General features: G+C 37.7%; 1 protein-coding gene across 1 annotated transcript in view; it reads left to right on the top strand.

Annotated features, from left to right (window-relative positions):
- Positions 1-22,122, top strand: part of WDR64 (WD repeat domain 64) — a 144,375-nt gene continuing 122,253 nt past the window's right edge. Inside the window, exons 1-5 of the mRNA XM_064383474.1 lie at positions 1-142; positions 4,045-4,175; positions 14,212-14,311; positions 18,023-18,126; positions 21,581-21,610. Of these exons, the coding sequence (XP_064239544.1) occupies positions 1-142; positions 4,045-4,175; positions 14,212-14,311; positions 18,023-18,126; positions 21,581-21,610 (507 nt within the window). The remainder of the gene's footprint in view (positions 143-4,044; positions 4,176-14,211; positions 14,312-18,022; positions 18,127-21,580; positions 21,611-22,122) is intronic.

Here is a 22,122-nt window from a genome sequence, read left to right on the forward strand (position 1 = left end):
ATGGATATCAGGGAGAAAAAGCATCTCACAGCACTTCAGATTAGCAATTTCAAAAAGTCCTTGAACGGGTTTGAAAAATTGATTGAACAAACAGCAGCTCAGAAAAGAGATGAAAAAGCAGGCTTATTTATCCATAAAGAAGGTAAGATCAGTGATTACAAGACAGTCCAACTGGGTCTGTCATTTAGAACTGGAAAATGTTTTAAGCCATCAGAGAGAAGCATCAGAGCTTAATGGCAAAGAATGGGTGCTGAGAGGGACTGCAGACCTGAGTTCTTGTTCTTTCTGTGTCCCTACATAACAAAGTGGACATGGGGAAGCTTTTTTTTTTTTTTTTAACTTCTCTGAACCTAAGTTGCTTCAATTGTAAAACTATGGGACTGGACTAAATGACGTCCAGTATTATTCTGTAGACATTGCCATTTGGTTGACCTGGGACTCTCAGTAGTGCATAGCGCTGCTCTTTCTTTGCCTAAAGGTATCATGAAACCATAAGGACTTTCATAAGAAGTGCAGCTTCCTGCCTCACCATGATTCCATTGTCTTGGCCACTCTCCATATCTCTAGGCAGGAGTGATCTTGAGGATGCAAGCTAAGGAGAATATGGTGGACAGTGATCTTACAGGAGGATTTGCAGCAGAGATGCCAGTGCATAAGCAACAAGGTTCAAGGGGAGTGGTGTAGTGTACAGCTTTGGGGCATTGAGGACAGCTGAGAAAAATAAAGCTAAAGGGCAGAGTGAAAAACTAACAGAACGAATCCTGCTGTTGCAATGAAAGAAACAGAGACCATATAACTGCTAATGGGATAGTATAGCCAGCCTGTCAGTGTGCCAGACTGCATAGTCATATGTAAGTGAAAATCTTGACTTTGGGTGTTCAAACCTAAACTGGTATTAAATGAATAGTATTTAATAATTTATAGTCATTTTAATCAATGCAATTATGTTCATTTTATTTGTGAAAAAATGGGAGCCGAAGTTAAATCATTTGCCCAAGTTACCCAACCTCTAAGTGTTAAAGCTTAGACTCAGACCTTTTGGATATGCTTTATAGATGGTTGGAAACTTGACCAGGCTTTCTAAACTACTCGACAAAACTTGCATTTTTTCCTAGTCAGTTTGTTTTGCCTCTCTCTAGTTGGTTTTTCAAACCCTTGCCACTTTTTCTGAATTCTCTATGGGATCTCTGCTTCTGTCAGCCAAGTTTTCTATATCACAAAAGAAAGCAAGGCCAAAAGACAAGACTCTCCAACCTCCTTTTTCCACTTCCAAATCACTGAAAGCAGTAGTTGTCCTTCTTTCTATTTCTCCTCCCCTTCAAGGCTATCAGTTTGCTGCAGCTTCAAAATCTCCTTTTCCAGTGGATTTGTCCTCTCAATCTAAAAATATACTCAAGCGTCATGACCTTGGCTTCCTCTTTTCTTTAAGCTACCACTGTATGCCTCTCCTTTGCTTCTACACTGAATTTCCCCACAGTATCACCATTTAACTTTCAATCTACTCAGGTCTGGCTTCTCTGATCACTTTGCTGAAAATGCTCTAACCAAGGTATCTGATAACCTAGTATACTTGCCAAATTCAATAAATTGTTTTTATTTTCCAGCCTACTTGGCCATTGCACTACATTAACACTATTAGCTGCCTCAGCTTCAAGAAACTTCCTTGTCCTGCGTCTTCCGTCAAATCATTCTTATTTTTCCCCGGCTCCATTCTTTCTTTGCTTCTTTTTCTCCTTGAGCTTTGCCTACTGGTGTTCTCTCTCAGTATTATAGCATAGCTACTATCTAACTAGTTTCCTAAGCCAGATATCTTGGTACAGGCTAATCAAAAAATCCCTAATCAAAAAATGCCAGGAGACTTAAATGTAAGACTAAAAGGCTCCAAAATTCAAAACTTTTTGAGAGCAGACATGAGATAATGACATACAAATATTTGCTTTCTGATGATTCAGTGCATACAAACTTTGTTTCAATGTACAGAATTATTAAAACTGTTGTATAAAATTACCCCCAGGCTATATGTATAAGGTGTATATTAAGTGTAAATAAATTTTGTGTTTAAACTTGTGTCTTATTCCCAAAATATCTCACTATGTACAGTATATGCAAATATCCCAAAATTTGAAATAAATCGATAATCTGAAATACTTCTAGTTCTAAGTATTTTAGATAATCGATACTCAACCTCTGTAACCTTTCACTATGTCATGTTATCTATCTATTGGCTTATTACAACAGCCTATTACTACAATAGTCTTCTTGCTGAGTTAATCGTTTCTCTATACTTCTGCCAAGAGTTTTTTATTTTAAAAAATTATTGATCTGCCATATTCCTGGTTTATTAGCTCACCTCTAAAATCCATATATACTAACTTGGCATGCAAAGCCATTCACAGCTTGCCTCAGCCCACCTTTTTAGTCTCAACTCCTGGCATTGCCCTTCATGACTCTTCTTCCCTAACACAAACTTTTTGGCATTTCCAAACATATCATCCTCTTAATGACTGATTTTGCACATGTTATTCCCCAATATGGAGTGCTTTTTTTTTTTTTTGGTGCCTGTAAACTCTAGCTCATCTTTCAAGACCAAATCAAATTATCACCTCTTTGTAAAAACTTCCAAACTTTCCCTAAGCAAAGCCATCCTTAGCACTGTTAATATAGCTTATTATCATCTTGAGGAATTTACCTGCTGCATTTAACCTGCTGAAGTTGATATTAATGTGTTCATTCATTCCTGCCCCTTCTCCTCCACCATTGGCCTCTGGTTGTTTTGAAGGCTTTGTGAACCTCAGGCTGGCACAGGGTCTGGTGTCCAGAAGGTACTCCTTCAGTGTGTTCTAAATGCACAAGTTGACCTTGCTCTCATTAAGAAACTTGCAATCACAAAGCCACATTAATTTTCTTTGTAGTTTTTAAGATTTGATGAAAACTACATACTGCAAGACAAGTTACCTTATATGACAGAGTGGCCTAAGAAAGAGTGAGGAGAAGGGAGAAATATAATCTTAACTTTTGTCAGGCTGTTAATACTGCCTGGCACAAATTCATATTTATTAACAAATATTGGAAAATAAAGTCTATATCTCACTATTACAATTAAGGAACTAAGAACTAGAGAGAATGTTTTTAATGGAACAGGGTCTACCTCAAAAATGGTATCAAGTAGATTGAAGGAATTTGTCCGAAAGTATTGTACTTAAATTTTGTAAATGACCTGTTGGAATTAAAATTTTTCCAGAACAAGAAAATTTCATTATCTTCATCCAGTGATATTTACAGTGAAACTCATATCTTGTACTGGTTGGTGTAAATAAATGTAAAACAGCTAAGTAACTGTTTAGATGCCTCATAAGATTGCAGAAAATGTTCTCCCATTCTGTAGGTTGTCTGTTCACTCTGATGATAGTTTCTTTTGCTGTGCAGACGCTCTTAAGTTTAATTAGATTACATTTGTCAATTTTTGCTTTTGTTGCAATTGCTTTTGATATCTTCATCATGAAATCTTTGCCTATGCCTCTGTCCTGAATGGTATTGCCTAGATTTTCTTCTAGAGTTTGGGTCTTACATTTAAGTCTTTAATCCATCTTGAGTTGATTTTTGTAAATAGTATAAGGAAGGGGTCCAGTTTCAATTTTCTGCATATGGCTAGCCAGTCCTCCCAGCACCATTTGTTAAATGGGAATCCTTTCCCCATTGTTTGCTTTTGTCAAGTTTGTAGAAAACCGGATGGTTGCAGGTGTGCAGTCTTACTTTTGGGTTCTCTATTCTGTTCGATTGGTCTGTGTGTGTGTTCTTGTACCAGTACCATGCTTTGGGTTACTCCAGCCTTGTAGTATAGTTTGAAGTCAGGTAGTGTGATGCCTCCAGCTTTGTTCTTCTTTTTTAGGATTATGCAAAGACAAGGTCTTTAAAATGCAGATGAATCTGGTTCTTACAGATTGAGATAAGAAAATAGAAGGTTAGGAAATAAAAAGTGTAGCTGAAATACAAAAGGTAGTCCTTGGGATTTGATACAAATGTACTGTACATTTTTCAATGCAGATGCAATTGATTATGACAAGTTTTATGCATCAGTGAAGGAGCTCTTTGGTCCAGATGTGAAGAATCAAGATGTGAAACGCTTTTACAGGAGACTATGCAACAACACGGATGCATCTGCAGACTGGTGTGAGGTAGTTTCATTTCATGTTCATAATATGAAATTGAAGTATTATTTTTCTAAGTTTGGAATAAATAATTAAAACAAAGTGTTACTCTCACAGGGGTTGAACCACAATGAGCATGTGTCACGTTTCAATACCTATACCCATTAAGACGTGGTCACTGCCCACAAATGAAAGTGGGTAAAGTAGGTGACTATTTAGCTGTATTATTAATAAGTAACTCTTAAATACTTTCAGACCAAGCTGCCAATTGGAAGAGCTATGCATGCCTTTACCAACAACCAAGATTTTAATGGTCTTCATTTCACTCTGTATGAGATATTTCTTTTCAATGGGGTCAATGTACACAAATTATCAGTGTATCCAAATTATTAATATAAGAAAAGAGGCTACCATTGACTACCTGTTATGTTCCTTGAGTTGTTTTCTGATCAGCATGGTATTTCTTCTTAAAAAAATTGCACATATCCATACAGAGAATTAAATAATTTTTATAAATTATCTGGTTCTTTTAAAAAAAATCAATTGATATAATAGACAAAAAAAGTAAGAATTCAAGGGATTTGAATACCACATTTTATAAGCCAATGGATATGTACAAGGAGAATTTAAACCCAAGACACAGAAAAAAATGCATCTCTCTCAAATATATACGGAGCCATCACAAAATTGACCACATTAGGCTAAAAAGAAAATATTAATAAACCTGATATAATAAATTAAAAACCTAAAATAAAAGAAAGCCAAATCCTCCATATCACCCAAATAAAAAAACAACTTAATTAATTTTGGGAAAAAATTGCAAACAAAAAAGTTTCTACTAAGCCCTTAAGGGATATATAGTTCCCATGTTGTATGCATGTTTCTATAACATAGGAAAGCTGAAAAGCTATCCAATTCATTTTATGAAGCTAAAATAACACTGAACTGAACATAGACAAAATGTCAGGGAACTATAAGCCAACATTATTTAGAAATATAAATTCTAAACTCCTAAATAAAATGTTAACAAATTGAATCCAGTAGTACATTACAAATTATTTCCAAGTGCAATTTACCCCAGCAAAGTGTGGTTCAATATTAGAAAAGCCAGAAACATACTTCATTTAACAAGTCAGGGAGAAAAACTAACATGCTAATCTCAATCCAAGGTCAGCAAACTAAGGCCTATGGGCCAAATCTGGATAAACAGCCACCGTTGTTGTAAATAAAGTTTACGGGAACACAGCAATACTCATTTACAAATCAGCCATAGTTGCTTATGTGCTACAATAGAAGAATTACTTAGTTTTGACAGAGGCTGAATGGCCTGCAGGCCTAAAATATTTGCTACCTAGCCTGTTCCAAAAAATGTTTGCAGACTTCCAACCTTAAAGTAAAGTAAAATTAAAAGTAGAAAAGATGCCTAATAAAAATTCAATAGCTATCCTTGCTTTAAAAAGAAAAATAATCTTAGCAGAACAGAAATAATAGAAAATTCCATTAATTTGACAAAGGGAAATGACTGTATTAGTATTCTGTTGCTACTGTACTAAATTATCATACATTTAGCAATAGAAAGAAATACATTTCATAGTTTGCATGGATCAGAAGTCTGGGAGAGCTTCACTGATCCTCTACTTGGGGTATCCTAAAGCTGCAATCAAGGTGCTGGCAAGGCTGGGTTCTCATTTGAAAGCTCCGCTCGGGAAGAATCTGCTTCCAAGCTCATTCAGGTGGTTGGCAGAATTCAATGCATTGCTCTTTTAAGTCTGAGGGCCTCAGCTTCTTGTTGACTGGAGGCTGGCGGCTTCCCTCTTGTCCTAGAAGCTGCCTGCAGCTCCCACCATGTGGCCCTCTATACTGGCAGTTCATAGCTTTGCATCTTCAAGGCCAGCAGAATTTTTCTCTCTATAGTCTGATAAGAGGAAATTTTATATAATGGAAAATAATCATGGGTGAAACAGCTGATCATATTTATCATATTCTCTTAGTTAGAAGTAAGTCATAGGTTCCACCATATTTAAGGGGTAGAGATTATACAAAAGTGCGACTTTGTGTGGGAGGGAAGAGGAGGTCATTTTAGAATAGGTCCACCACAGGGATTGACCAGAAACATATTTAAGCAAGGATCATATTTAATGCTGAAATACTAGACACAATCCCATTAAAGTCAAGAACAAGAAAAGGATGCCTATTATTGCCACTAATCTTCAACACTTTATTGGAGGTTGTAAGCAATGCAAAGATGGGGAGAAGGGAAAAAATTGAATTGATATGTAATCAATTATTTAAAAATACAAAATTGTCATTATTTGTGGATATTCTACCAAGAATTTCCAAGAGAATTATATGGCAAATTATTAGAACTGAGAGAGTTCAAAAGAGTTCAAAAAAGATATACATGGAAGATTCAATAATTTCCACAAACACCAGAAATAACCACCTCTCTCTTTCACCAAAACGAACAAGAAAATAAAAATATTCCGTTCACAAGAGCAACAAACAGGAGAAAATATCATGGGATAACTCTATTGAAAAAACGCAGCAGAATAATAATTGAGAGACTGTTTGTAAAGGTACCAACTGTTCCCAAATTGACTTAAAATTTAGTGTCACACTCCTTGCCATTTCACACAGAAACATGAAGACAAGGGGAAAGCTGGCCCTGACCCCTCTACCTTCTTTTGCCATTACTGTCTCTATCTTACATCATGAGGGATCATGTGCTCACATATGGACACCACAGCCCACGTGTCTAAACTCTTCCATACCTTCACCTCCACAAACCACTATCCCTTGGCCACCCCTCAGAGCTAGTGGTATACACAGCAGCGGTATGCAACCCATGCTCAAATGGTGGATTAGAGGCTTCACGGGCCTTAAAAGTAGACTTGGCCCCTTTGGGGAGAGAATTCTGGGGTACAAGGAATCTAGGGCATGGTTTAAAAACATTGTTATGGACTCCTGGTAGACAATGGCCCATTAGCTTCCACAGAAAAAACTAGAGTGGGACCCTCTAAAACTGTGCTGTTCGACAAAGTAGCTGCTAGCCACATGGGCTACTTACATTTAAATTAAGTTAGAAATTCAGCTCCTCAGTGGTACTAGTTTTATTCAAGTGCTCAATATTTGCATTTGGCTAGTGGCTATTGTATTATACAGGACAGATTACAGAATATTTCATCATTGCAGAAAGTTCAACTGGACAGTGCCACTCTAAAGGCATAGGTCCCTTGGCCTGGATCTAAAAGCAACACTGCAAATGGAATTATGGCTGTTTTTTTTATATAAATATACTGATTCAATAAAGTAGAAGACATATATGTATTTAACAAGAGCTCTTAGCCACCCAAAGATTTTGAGAAATCAAATGAACAGTGAAACAGCTACTTTGCAGCCACGCAGAAATGACTGTTTTTACCCCTAAATCGTGTTAAGTGTACAACATGAATGCACTGTTTTGTTTTTTTGTTCCAGGATCTAATCTCTATCACACTTTGTAAAGCCTTTGGATAGTCTCCCATAGATTGATAACTTGAATACATGTCATTAAATAGACGTGATTTTGAGAATCACATTTTCTCACTCTTCTCTATTTTCTTACGAATATTTCTCATACACTCAATGGTTTATGTGCGTGAATACCTAATGCAATCATATTGGACCACTTAAACTATGAAAATATGTGTCTAACAAGTGTTTCATATCAGTATAAAAATTATACACATTTGGAAATTAGAAAAGTCTGTTTGTATTATGGTACACACTTAGATTCAGAAAAGCAGTGCTCTAAAGATATCCCATAAATGCCAACAAATGAGACAAACCACTCTGTGGTAAATTCATTTACATGGAATTCTACAGTAACTGAGAATTTGGTCTCTGAATGAAATACTATTCTAAAATAAATTAGATTTTTTTTTTGGTTTTATAGATGAGGAAATCAAGCCTCATTCTCTCTGACATCTGCTCCTTCTCTTTCCTTTACTAGTTAGAACATCATAATCTTCTTTCATTTGTAAAAATGTCTTCTTTTTTTCAAGCACCTTCTTTTCAGTTTCTCATTTAATCTTCACAATAGCCGCACAATGTAGATTATGGAGGATATGTTATTAAATGATAAAGATGAGAAAAAACACAAAAAGGCTAATTGACTTATCTAAAGCTGCACAGAAAGTTTGTTTTCGTCTTGGAGTTGAGATTTATCTCCCTCTTTATGTACTAACTTCATGTGACATTATCCTGGGGACAGGCTCGGTGTCTAATGCCTGTAATCCCAGCACTTTGAGAGGCCGAGGCAGGAGGATTGCTTGAGCCCAGGAGTATGAGACCAGGCTGGGCAACATGGTAAGACCCTGTCTGTATGAAGAAGGAGAAGGAGAAGGAGAAAGAAGAAGAGGAAGAGGATGAAGAAGAAAGAAGAAAGGAGGAAGAAGAAGAGGAGGAGGAGGGAAAGAAGAAGATTATGACATTATTCTGTTACATCATTTGGTTTCCTATAAATTGTATGCAAGTTTAATAGAAAAATTCATGGCCAGCCTCTGGCACACTGTATGTGTATAAAGAATCACCTGAGGTTTAAAAAAAATGGGGCAGGAAGGTTCTTCTTTTATTGTCCTGTCATTTTTCTCACAAGCTATTTGTGTCAATGCTCCTAAGGGGCATTTCTATTTTAAGCCATGTGACCTAACCTTTCTGGGCTTCAGATCCATCATCTATAAAATGAAAACTCAGTGCTAGGAGACTAACTTCATTTCAGCATGGATTACCTAGGTGTTTTCTTAATCAGTTAATATTAATTGTATCAGGTAATAAAAACAAGACTTATTCTTTTAAACCCAGGCACAGACATACAAATTTTATTCCAAATATAAATCCCTTTGTGGTGGCAATGCTACAGAAAACTGCACTTTCTTTTTCAAGACTTTTTGATGCAAGGGCACTTGGAGAATTTGAAATTCATAGAATAATGAAATCTTATAACTCACCTAAACATTATCTAGACCTGCTCCTTCAATTTATAATGAAACAATTTAATGTAAATAGATCAAAAGAAATATGACTGCCTTAAGTTTCCAAAGCTAGTTAATGGAAGAGTCTGGTGCAGACACAGTCTACTTTTCTTACAATGCCATTTTAGTCTGGGTGTCCACTGAGCAACTTATAAACACATTTTTTTGGAGCATACTACAAATTAATCCAAAGAAGAGGCATACAACACCATATGGGATGCCTATAATTGTTTTCCCCCCCAAAAGTGAATTTAAAGTGAATTATTATAAATCTAAAATTTTATTTGCTAACTTCAAAAATGTTAAAAGAATGTTCCAGAATAGATTAAAAAATAGTTGCATGCAGGTTTTTATTTTCTTCTATTGGCTTTTTATTTTCTCCATATGTTCTACAATGAACATATGTTCCTTATATAATCAGATAAAAATGAAGTTAAAAAATGAATCACTTAAAGCCTGGAGCAAGACTTTTAAATAGCATAGTTAAACTAAAATTAACACTCTAATAGTCATAATATATATATAAGTGATAAAATACTCAAATCTTGTCACAGGCACAATTACTACACTGAGACTGAAAAGGTTGAAAGAGAAATTTGAGATCCTAGAGGCTATGGCTCATCATAGGAGAAAGGGGTATTTGCTGGTCACATTATTTGCTTGAAACATTTTCTTTCGAAATGTAAAACTTTCACTGTTGCTTCTGAAGGAGTTTATCTGGTATATCTAAATTTTTCTGAAAAAAATCTAGTCATTTGATATTTTTAGTATCCTTTGGAAGTTATTTTTTGGTGAGCATTGTAATATTGTGTTATTTACAAGTGAAAGTAACAAAATTTATTATTTTCATGAGAGCATATGTCCACATTCTACCATCTATCTACATGTAGATGTGATGATAAAATATATGCATGATAAAATACATAGCTGATGTGTTGTTTGGGTAAGTAACAAAAGTGCTTAGTGGGCAGTTTTAAATTAGCAAGGAGGATACTTGAATTCTGTTTCCTATACTGTCTCTGGAAAGATTAGGAATTGTAATTACTCAAATGTTCACATCGATTAAGCTCCTACCTGGCACTTGGTGCATTCTAAGTACTTGCTAATCTTTCTCATTACTGAGTAATCTAATCATGCACTTCCTCATTTAATCCTTATAGCAGGGCATAACATGGGGATTATTACTGATTATCCTTATTTTACACATGGGAAAGACTCAAGTACAGAGAAATTAAGAAACTTGCTTGAGGTCATGTGACTAGTAGACAGTACAACCAAGATTTGGACCCATGACCAATTCCTAAAGCACTTTATACTGCCTTGCATAGGACATTGCTCCTGAATTTCTTCTCACATCTGTTCTTAGACACTTGACACCTTGGCACTATCACCACAAAAATTAAAGTTAAATGACTGTCTGTAAACTGCACTTTAAGTATGGGTATCATTGATCTATGAGACATAATTTCAAATTAGATGACAGCATATATGGTATGGAGTTCTCCCACCTCTGATAAACATTGGAATTCATTAATGTAGAAACAAAGAATCTTCATAACCATTATCATTACACATTATCTGAAAATTATTATTTCACACTATTCTCTAAGGTTAAATTTGCTGCCAACATTTATCAATTGTCTACTTTGCATAAGTAATTTAAATTGTACCAAGTTGTGTTTCTAAAACAAGGGTGTGATTGGTGGAATTCTGAAGGTGCCCCTCTTCCCCAAGATTCCTGTCTCCTGTTTATTTGCTCAAACATGAACATAGGCACTGCTGGAAAGGAGCTATGCAGATGGAATTAAAGTACTAATCTGTAGGAATTCACTCAGACTGCTGGCAGAAATATTAAGGGAAAAATAGTAGAGGAAGTTACAGAATAGTTTCAAACCCTTTTGGAAGACCTAAAGGTTTTTTCATATTTTCAGTAGAAGTTTTGGCTGAAAGCAACCTAAATCCCCTTTACGTTTAGTTAATAAGTAAAGCAAATAGCTAGGGTATGTGGGGGAGTTTACTTAACTAACTTGTTTACTCATGTGGTCTTAAAACAAAACTTTGAGCCCGATGACCCTCATGATGGGAGGTTAACCAGAGTTATTATCAACTAATGGTGTTTACTTTGGGCATCAGAACCTGGCCTTTAATCTTTCTCTACAAGTGTGTTGACTTAAAGCCTCTGTTATTAAATCTATACCGAATAAATGGTGAAGAGGTGAGCTAGTGAGTGTCATGTAGCTGTGATCTCTCTCTGTGAGAGGCTCACGACCCCTCAGCCCACTTGTTCACTGTATTCTGTGTGTGAGTGCATTTTTTCATCCATTGTGCAGCTGTGGTCTGTGGGACGGACCCTGGCAGGTGGTGACCCCAACAAGATGGCCAACATGGGGTGACCCCAACACTAATCATTAACCTTAATATGAGAAAATCATCCTGGAGTATCTAGGTGGGTCCAAACTAATCAGATGAGTCCTTAGAAACAGAAGAGGAAGATGGAAGAGAGATTCCAAGCACGAGGAGCATTTGAAGCTCCATTGTTGTTGCTGAGATGTAGGGGCCCATGTACCAGGACTGGATAGAGACATCTAGGAGCTAAGGGCAGCACCAGCTGACAGCCAGCCCAGAGCAGGACTTCAGACCAACAATCCCAATGCACTTGATTCTTTCCTCAAAGTCTCCAGCAAAGAATACATCTCTACTGACACTCTCATTTTAGGAAAATAAGAACCGTACTGGACTTCTGACCTACTGAACTAAGAGCCAATGAGCTGAAATCATTGTTGTTTTAAATTTCTACTGTTGTGGTCATTTGTTTTGGCAGCAATTCAAAACCAATTCATAGAGGAAAGTGTCAAAGTTCAATAAGAGTATGCCTGCTGTTATAACCAACAGAAAACAAAATGTAAGGAGGTGCAGCACTTGGAAGCTAGAGAAGACAAAAGCAAAAATAGGAGAACTATTACTATATTATCTGTAACTGACTTTGAAAGGCGTTTTTGTATTTTTATTTTTAAGATGGGAGAGATTTGCACTTGTCTGAATGCTGAAAGGAAAAGTCAGTAATAAGAAAGATGTTAAAGATTCTGGGGAAGGTAAAAGGAGACAGCCTCTGAAGAGATGAAAGGGAATGGGATGCAGACAACAGGTGGAGGAATTAGCACTGGGAAAAGAGAAACATATCTTCCTTTAAAAGGGAAGGAAGGAAGGAGGAAAGGAAGGGAGGGAGGGAGGGAGAAGGGAATGAAGGAAGGCTTCAGAACTAGGTTGGTTTGGAGCTACAGTGGCAAGAAGCTGTGGGGAATAATTGGGACAATTGTATGTTGGGAGGTTTGAGCGTGGGGAATATAAATGAAGAAGTGGTAACATTTGTGAAACACCTGATGATGGGATGTATATTAAAATATTAATAAAATGTTAAGCCATCATCTAGCATCTAAATAAATATTGTTAAAACAAACTGGCATATTGCTGCTTTTGATTTATTTCCAATACAGTTATTTAGTCACTGTTTCCTTTAAACTCAAAGTATGATCTCTCATGAAAAGCTTCTTAGAAATGCAGATTCTCAGACCTCACCCCCAAACCTACTAAAGCCAAATTTGCATTTTAACAAGATTCCTGTGTGGTTAGTATGCACATTGATATTTCAAAAGAACTCCTCAGTTCATTTTGTGCATTCAACTTTATGAGAAATACTGATATACTAATTATGTGACTTTAATTATAAGCATTTTATTAATTAAAAATGTAAATACATAATTATTAACTTCGCTCATTAATTTATAAGAATTTTATTTCTGTTGTTAATTAATAAAACAATTGAAGAATAGCTATCTTATTTTCTTCATTTTTCAGAGTTATATAATTTGACAGTTTACAAATAAGAGCTCTTCTTCTTCAGGATTTTTTTTTCATAGTAATTTATACTCACGCAATGCCTAGAGAGGAGGATTTGGAAACTTAAATAAAGAAATTCTTAAATTCCCACCAACAAGGATTTAAAACTCCCCCAAACAAGGACTTAAAAAAAAATCTAGTCCTGAAAAATCCATGGAAAGTGGTTAAGATAGTCATCTGAGAGTGGCCAAACTCAGTGTCAAAGTTCTTAGCTGGGGCCCTGCATGATGAAGACTGATTTGATTTGCCAATAAGCGCCAGCTCTGAATAGACCTATCAGTCTAAGTGTCAGTTCTATTGAAAAGAAAAATCAGTAACTGCTCAAAAATCATGCATTATCAGTATACAGTTGAATATATTAAACCAGGGGTCCCCAGCCCCCACCAGTTCCATGGCCTGTTAGGAACTGGGCCACACAGCAGGAGGTGATTAGTGGGTGAGTGAGCATCATTGCCTAAGCTCTGCCTCCTCTCAGATCAGCAGTGGCATTGATTCTCACAAAAGCGTGAACCCGGTTGTGAACTGTGCATGTGAGGGATCTAAGATTGTGTGCTCCTAATGAAAATCTAATGCCTGATGATCTGAGGTGGAATAGTTTCATCCTGAAACCATCCCCCACCCTGCTCCATGGAAAAAGTGTCTCTGGCTGGGTGCTGTGGCTCACCTATAATCCCAGAACTTTGGGAGGCCAGGGTGAGTGCATCACAAGGTCAGGAGTTCAAGACCAGCCTGGCCAAAAGATGAAACCCCATCTCTAATAAAAATACAAACAAAAAATAAGCCAGACTCAGTGGCAAGCACCTGTAATCCCAGCTACTCGGGAGGCTGAGGCAGGAGAATCGCTTGAACCTGGGAAGTGGAGATTGCGGTGAACCGAGGTCACACCATTGCACTCCAGACTAGGTGGCAGAGCAAGACTAGTCTCAAAAAAAAAAAAGTGAAGTGTCTTCCATGAAACTGGTGCCTGGTGTCAAAAAGGTTGGGGACTGCTGTATTAAACTGTCTCCTGGTATAGGGAATCCCCTGACAGTCACAAAGCAAGGTGTTGGCTGTTAATCCAAATTAGACTTTAAATTCAGCCAACGTGAAATCTGTTACTTTATAGCCAATTCTGAGACATAGTGCATATTTACATGTGCTGTTTGGGATTTCAGATCTTCGGATACTTCTCCTCTGAAGATCCTATTGCTTCCCAGCTGGATGAAGAAAATTTGATTTTCTTTGTGTCTAGAAAACAGCGAATTTTAATTTCAGGTAACATTTTAATTTTCCCTTCCAAATTAGTATGAGTTTTAATATTTTTCTCAAGAATAAATATTGGGACTATGTGTTTCCATAGAAAATTCCATAGCATTTTCATTTTATGTATTTGTTCATTACTTTATCACTGGGTGTCGGGGGTGGTGAGAGTTTCATATGCAGTATCAGAAGGAACTCTACTACTGTTGAAATGGAAATATAATTACTTTGAAGGACACTAAGAAGGGAATGTGATGGGAGAACATTCACATTTTCATGAAAAGGCTCAGACTTCCAGTTAAACCCCTCTACAATGACATCACAATAATGCATGCTCCAGTAAAAGGAGTCACGTTTCTTTTAACGTATTCTTAAAATTAGGTGAGTTTTCACTAAATGTGACTCTTCCTCTCACTCTCATCTACCTGCAATTATCTTAAAGAAGTTTCACCTGACGTCTCTTGAGAGTTTGAGACAGTTATGGAGGACATTGTTCCAGTTTGGGAATGCTGCAATGTATATATTCTTCATTTTCAACTTTGAGCCTGGGACCCAGGAACTCCCATCACTCTCCCCTCTTAACACCTTGGGTTTTCTTCTCCTTCTTCTCTCCATGGTGAGAGGAGGTCAGGAAGAAGAAAGACAAACCTTCAAACCTACTCCTGTCTTCCGGCATTTCATCCCATATTCTGAGATGAAGTTCACATCTGATGTTTCTTTAAAAAAGTACCTGGAAGCTGGTCATGGTGGCTTATGCCTGTAATCCTGGCACCTTGGGAGGCTGAAGTGAGTGGATCACCTGAGGTCAGTAGTTCAAGACCAGCCTGGCCAACATGGGGAAACCCTGTCTCTACTAAAAATACAAAAATTAGCCAGCCATGGTGGCATACACCTGTAGTCCCAGCTACTCAGGAGGCTGAGTAGAATCGCTTGAACCCCAGAGGTGGAGGTTGCAGTGAGCTGAGATGGTGCCACTGCACTCCAGCCTGGCGACAGAGCAAGACTCTGTCTCAAACAAAGCACCTGGAATGTTTTGTGAGCCAAACCTACCTTCATCCTTGACTCTTCCTTAGCCCAACCACATACCTCAACAGAACCTGCCCTCTGGCCATGGGAACTAGCATAAAAAATAAAACAAAACAGACACAAAAAGGCTGTCTCTGCTGCCGCCACACTGAGCTAATGAGGGGCCCAGGAGCAGGGGTTGCTGGCAGCCTATGTTAGAGCTTTGAAAGTACTTTTCTTTTTTTATTTATTTATTTTTTGAGATGGAGTCTTGCTCTGTCACCCAGGCTAGAGTGCAGTGGCACAATCTCGGCTCACTGCAGCGTCTGCCCTCTGCACCCCCCACCCCATTCCAGTGATTCTCCTGCCTCAGCCTCCTGAGTAGCTGGGATTACAGACATACACCACCACATCCAGCTAATTTTTGTATTTTTTGTAGAGACGGGGTTTCATCATGTTGCCCAGGCTAGTCTCGAACTCCTGACCTCAGGTGATCCTCCCACCTCGGTCTCCCAAAGTGCTGGGATTACAGGTGTAAGCCACTGCACCCAGCCTGAAAGTATTTTTCTCGATGGCAGTTGCATTCTATAATTCATTTGTCATTCAACAAGTACTTGTTAAAATCTATTATGTAGGCCAGATACCTTTCTAAATGCTAGAGACACAGCAGTGAACAGACACAAACCCCTGACCTCATGGAGTTTATATTTCAATAAGGAGAGGCAGACAAGAACAAGAATTAAACAAGTAAAATATACAGTAGGCCAGATGGCAATACATGCTACAGGACAAAAAGAAAACGGGTTGTGGAGAAAATAAAGCAGGAATGTGGGAAGGAGAAGGTGGTTTGCGAATGAGAGCATGGTGTTAAACAGGGTGGTCAGAAGTCCCCACTGATAAGGTGAAAAAGATCTGAAGAAAGTGAGAGAGCAAACCATGCATTTCAGGTAGTGGGGAGAGTGGTGGAAGCTAAGGTTGGAGAGGCAACAGTGGGAGTGGGGACAGAGGTATCGGGACTTGTAAGACATGCTGAAGACTTCTCAATGAGGCAGAAAGCTACAAGAGGGCTGTGGATAGAGGAGAGGAGTAATCTGAGTTATCCTCTATATTCTATTCCAGCTTCTGTGTTTAAAATAGTCTGTAATGTGGAAGGAGTGGAAGCAGAATGATGGTGGCTTGCAGTGGGACAGTGTTTCTCCATCTTTTTGTTTTGTTTTGTTTGAGACAGAGTTTTGTCTTGTTGGTCAGGCTGGAGTGCAATAGCAAAATCTCAGCTCACCACAACCTCTGCCTCCTGGATTCAAGTGATTCTCCTACCTCAACCTCCCAAGTAGCTGGGATTACAGGCATGTGCTAACACACCTGGCTAATTTTGATTTAGTAGAGTCAGGATTTCTCCATGTTAATCAGGCTGGTCTCAAACTCCTGACCTCAGGTGATCCATCCCCCTCGGCCTCCCGAAGTGCTGAGATTACAGGTGTGAGTGACTGTGCCTGGCCTCTCCATGTTTTTTTCAATTATTGACCACTAAGAAGCCTCTTTAGACTTTTTGTTCCTAATTGCCTTCTCCTCTGCCTTATCCTGTTCCATGCTATTTTAATAACTCAGGTATTACTTATTAAGTGTATCCAATTATATACCACATGCATATCTATGCTTTTTGCACAAAAAGAGTAAAATGTATTTACGTTCCCTCCAAGCACTAATTTGTGGGGCAATATCTTCTCTGCTGAGATACACGGATGAGGGTGGTAATACTAGAGTATCACACCCGCTCACTTGCCTTTCTTTCCTAAGAGTTTGCAGTTGTAAAAATGAAATGCCCTGAAAAAAATTCTATATATATGGCTTTATCATTCAGTACATGGGCATCAAAACATGAAAGTGTCTAGTTTTTTTTCAAAATGCACAAAGTTTAAAAAACAAAAGCCTTAATGACAGCCCTGGTTTCATTCTTTTATACTGAAAAGCCTGAGGTAGCATTAAGTTTTTATTATGTGTAAACCACAATGGTGAGAGTTCAAAGAAAGGATCCCTAAGAGATGTGAAATAGCTCAAAAAAGAAATGATTCCAAACAATGCTTAGAAAATGTGTTCTCTGTGGAATATGCACATGCACATGTATGTGTGTGTGGAGGGGGGGTTGGGGGTGTGTCTTGCATTTTTTCTGGGAATTAATGCACCACATTTAGTTGGAAAGCCCTATATATTCAAATTAGTATCTCTGAGGATCATTAACACATAATGGTTGCTGGGTTTTTTGGTTTTATTCTACTTTAATTTTTAAGTAATTTGGGGCTTTCTAGCAAAAAAAAAAAAAAAAGCTGGCCGTTTATTTTATTTTATTTTATTTTTGAGACAAAGTCTCGCTTTGTCATCCAGGCTGGAGTGCAGTGGTGCAATCACAACTCACTGCACCCTCAACCTCCTGGGCTCTAGAGATCCTCCCACCTCAGCCTCCCGAGGAGCTAAGGCTACAGGCATGACCCACCACACTCAGCTAATTTTGTATTTTTGGTGGAGATGGTTTTCTCATGCTGCCCAAGCTGGTCTCGAACTCCTGGACTTGAGCAATCCACCTGCCTTGGCCTCCCAAAATGCTGGGATTACAGATGTGAGCCACTTGTACCTGGCCACATCACTTTTTTTAAAACAAACCTAGCAAATGAGGTTCAGCATGTTTACTGCTGAAAGTTGAAATGAATATTATGCTGTTGACAGGTAGCAGAAGACGAGATGTGATTAAGAGCATTGTCAAGGTACCTCACCTGGATTTACTAATAACAGCTACTCAGAAAGGACTGATAACAGTCTTTAATAACCAGGTAACTTCTTTTTCTTTTTTTAACTGAAGGACTCATTTTACAATAACCAGATAATTTAAAAGCTTGGATTTCTCCCTCCCTCCCTCCCTCTCTCCCTCTCTCCCTCCCTCCCTTCCTTCCTTCTTTCCTTCTTTCCTTTTTTCTTTCCTTCCTTTTTTCTCTTCCTTTTTTCTTTCCTTCCTTTTTTCTCTTCCTTTCTTCCTTCCTTCCTTCTTCCCTCCCTCCTTCCCTCCTTCCTCCCTCCCTCCCTCACTCCCTCCCTCCTTCCTTTTCTCTCTTTTGGTTTGTCTCTGCATTATGCATATGTATCAGGTACAGCAGAAACCATAAATTATATTTCACAGTTATTCCAAAAAAAAAAAACCCCAAATATTTAGTAGTGAGAAGATTGCTGTGCCTTGTGGCAGTTCTTTGAGGTTGGTGACTGCATTTGGCATTGTTCCTCAAGGTGTGACATTGAACCATGTGGCATCAACACAATTAAAAGATGATCCTGGATAATATCTCAGTTAAAATCAGAAACATAAGCCAAGTGATTAATAAAAGGTTCCATTGGACTTGAAATAAAAATAAATTGCTCAAATTCTAGCCCCACTGTTTTACTAGTTATGTCATTAAATAGGGAACTTAGTGAGCCACTTACGTCTCTCACATCTCTTTTTTACATCTGTAGAATGAGGACGATAAAACCTGTCCTCCCTCAAAGGATTGTAGTGAAGGTCAAATGAGATAACGAGTGTAGAAACCCTTTATGAACAATAAATCCCTACATGAATATAAGGCTTTGCTATTATCAATGTCATTTCTAAATCTGTAAGTTTTGGACTTTCACCTTAATGGAATCTGTTACAATATACCTACGTAATATTTTGCTATGAAAGTAAAAGGTGAATCATTGATGTTAATTATTTTTAAAAATCCTAATGATTAGTTCATTTCCAACTAGATATGAGCTTTATACAAGTAAAATATATTTGAAATAATCATTATGTGGTTAAAATTTTCATCATAATTTTCAGTTCTTCAGTAATCTCCAGCTCAGGGAATCTTTCAGAAGTTGAAGCCACTGGCAGCCAGATTCTGTCAGAGGAGGGGCTATGTGGGCCCTGGAGGTGGTGCAGTGGGGGATTCAGAGTGTGGGCGTGGAGTTGGGGCTCCAGCCTTGCACTAACTCTTATAGTTGTGTGTGTTATTTAATATCTGCATGCCCTCATTCTTCATCCAGAATCATAGACCTTCCCTCTCACCATTTGAGTTAATATTCATGAAGTATTTAGCATCAATAGAGTTCCTCAGTAAATGCTGGCAATTACTATAACAAACAAATAATGTGAAAACGGAAATGAATTTGACTCAATTAAATATAAACACCTTCTTGATCTTTTTCTTTTGGTGCATTATTTCTCTTTTCTTTTGTTAACCTTTATTATCACAAAAACAGAACTAAGATAGTATCTAAGAAATAATAGGAGAAGGAAAATAATTATGTCCACACTAAAATATTCGGTATGATGTGAAATAAGTCAGGTGACATTATCACATTTCCAGAGATGCTTTACGAACATGCACATACACACATACACACAAAAGCTTACAGATGGGCACATGTATACTCACCATCATGCAAACACTCAGATTTTTTTTTTGCGAGGGCATCTCACTCTGTCGCTTAGGCTGCAGTGCAGTGGCACAGTCTCAGCTCACCACAACCTCTGCCTCCCGGTTTCAAGCATTCTCCTGCCTCAGCTTCCCGAATAGCTGGGACTACAGGCGTGTACCACCACACCTGGCTAATTTTTTTTATTTTTGGGTAGAGACAGGGTTTCACTGTGTTAGCCAGGCTGATCTCGATCTCCTGACCTCCTGATCCACCCGCCTTGGCCTCCCAAAGTGCTGGGGTTACAGGTGTGAGCAACCACACCCGGCCACATATTTGTTTTATAAGATAATGTAACTGGAGGAAAAAATGGTGAAAAAAATAATGGTTTGGTTTTGTTTCTTTTTTTTTTTTTTTTTTTTTTTTTTAGAAATACGGTCTTGCTGTGTTGCCCGGGCTAGTCTCAAACTCATGGTCTCAAGCCACGGCCTCTACCTCATGGCCTCCACCTCACATCCTCCCAAATTGCTGAGATTATGGGAGTGAGCCATGCCCAGCCCAAAATTAATTATTTTAAGATTTGATACACCAGGAATAAATATTATTTTGATTGTTGCAAGCCTTACAAATATGACACATCGTGTGAAAAAAAGTTAAGCTGGAAGTGTAGGTCACGGGAGTAATTTATTAAAAGGTAGCCATTAACAACTCAAAATATCTTGGATTAATTCATAATTTAGGCTTTATCTGAAGTACAGTAAATACAGTTAAGGATTTTCTTGGTGATATAAACATTAATGTTATTAATAAAAAGCATACCAAAGTAAGATATTAAAAAATTAAAATATATCTTTAAGGATTATGAAACTTTTAAAGAAGCTGAGAGGACTTTAAACAGGTGACTTCCACTAAAGATATATAAAGAGAAGCAGAAACCACAGGTGTTCTGTTCTGCGACTCACCAATTTTCTTACAGCTATGTATTTTTGCCATCTAGAAGTAAGTCCCAGTTTAGAAAAGCCTTTTTGAACTCTTCAGATGAAAGACAGTCTGTGGGTAGCCATGACTAACAGCTTTAGTGATCTCGCTGATCTGCTTTTTCTGTTTCACTTCATCCATTTCTTCTGGACCGCTGTTTCCTCCATATTTCTCAAGGCCATCTGAGTATATAAAAGAAACAAGGTCATTGAAATACTTCAACTACTTGCCTTCATCTTGGGAGCAATTTCCATGCCACAAGAGTATGAAAGACTGCTCATATACACACTAGCTCTCCGTATGGGATAAATCTATGATTCTTAACTGGTATAGTACCCATGGCATGATATTCACTCAATAGGTACTTATTGAATAAAAGAGGAGACCCACTGGGTAGAATGTTCTTTCAAGTCTCTCAACTTGGAGAGATAACTTCAAACGAAACAGTGGTAGTTTTTCTCCATCACTCTATTAAATATTAATCTATTTAGCATTCATGTAACTACTTTTGCCATTGCTGTTAATATTATTTTGCATTCCTATTTTTTGGCATCCAACGTTGCTCCAAACAACTAAAAAAATGTGATGTAGTTTGCATACAGAAGGAAGAAAATGATTAGTAAAGTGTAAGACTCTTAACAGCACAGTCACCAGGTTTAACAATGAGCCACAGAGGTATAAGCCTTGCTTACAGCAGACAGTGTGCATTATTCCACAGAGCCAGATGCTTCAGGAGAAGGAGAAACAGGGAGGAGGCTTACGGAGGGTAGAATGACAACTGAGATTAAACCAAGAAGATTTGTGTTGTTTTAGAGTCAGCATTCTCGTCTTTAATGATAGTGCCAACTAGATTTCATTATTCTCTTCCTTTGTTCATAGATGAGAATTCAGACCAGCACCAATGTTACAGTAAGTACATTTTAAAAATTCCTAATTAAGTTAAAGTTAGGGCTATGATGATGGTTCTTTCACAGTTAATTAAAATCTCAATGAAGTACTGAATAGGCTCTGGGTATATGTGATTATAAATGTATGTTTACTGACTAGGATCAAAACTAAGCCTTGAGCAACAGCAAAGAGGACCCAGGTCTTGCTTTCTGGAGTTAAACTGACTGCAGAGAATTGCTTGGAAACTAGTTACTCCTTGGAAGCTTCGATTGAAAAGCTTCTGGGTTTTTCTGAGCATCTGCTATCAGGGAATGTAAAGAATGGACATAACTCAAGCTGTAAGAACAAGGAGGTAGCCTATGGAAATAATTTGACAATATTTTTATTTTGAACTTGAAAACAACATTAAAAGTTTGAGTACAATTTTGAAATTTATTTAATCCACATCACTAATCTGAATAGTAATTGCAGCAGATGTTGTAAAGCTACAGTGACTTGCTTGCAGAATCTCATTATGGATTTATGAGACCCGG

Source organism: Aotus nancymaae, unplaced genomic scaffold, assembly GCF_030222135.1.
Source record: "Aotus nancymaae isolate 86718 unplaced genomic scaffold, 86718_ANA_hifiasm-v0.15.2.pri h1tg000032l_0, whole genome shotgun sequence".
Taxonomy (NCBI): domain Eukaryota; kingdom Metazoa; phylum Chordata; class Mammalia; order Primates; family Aotidae; genus Aotus; species Aotus nancymaae.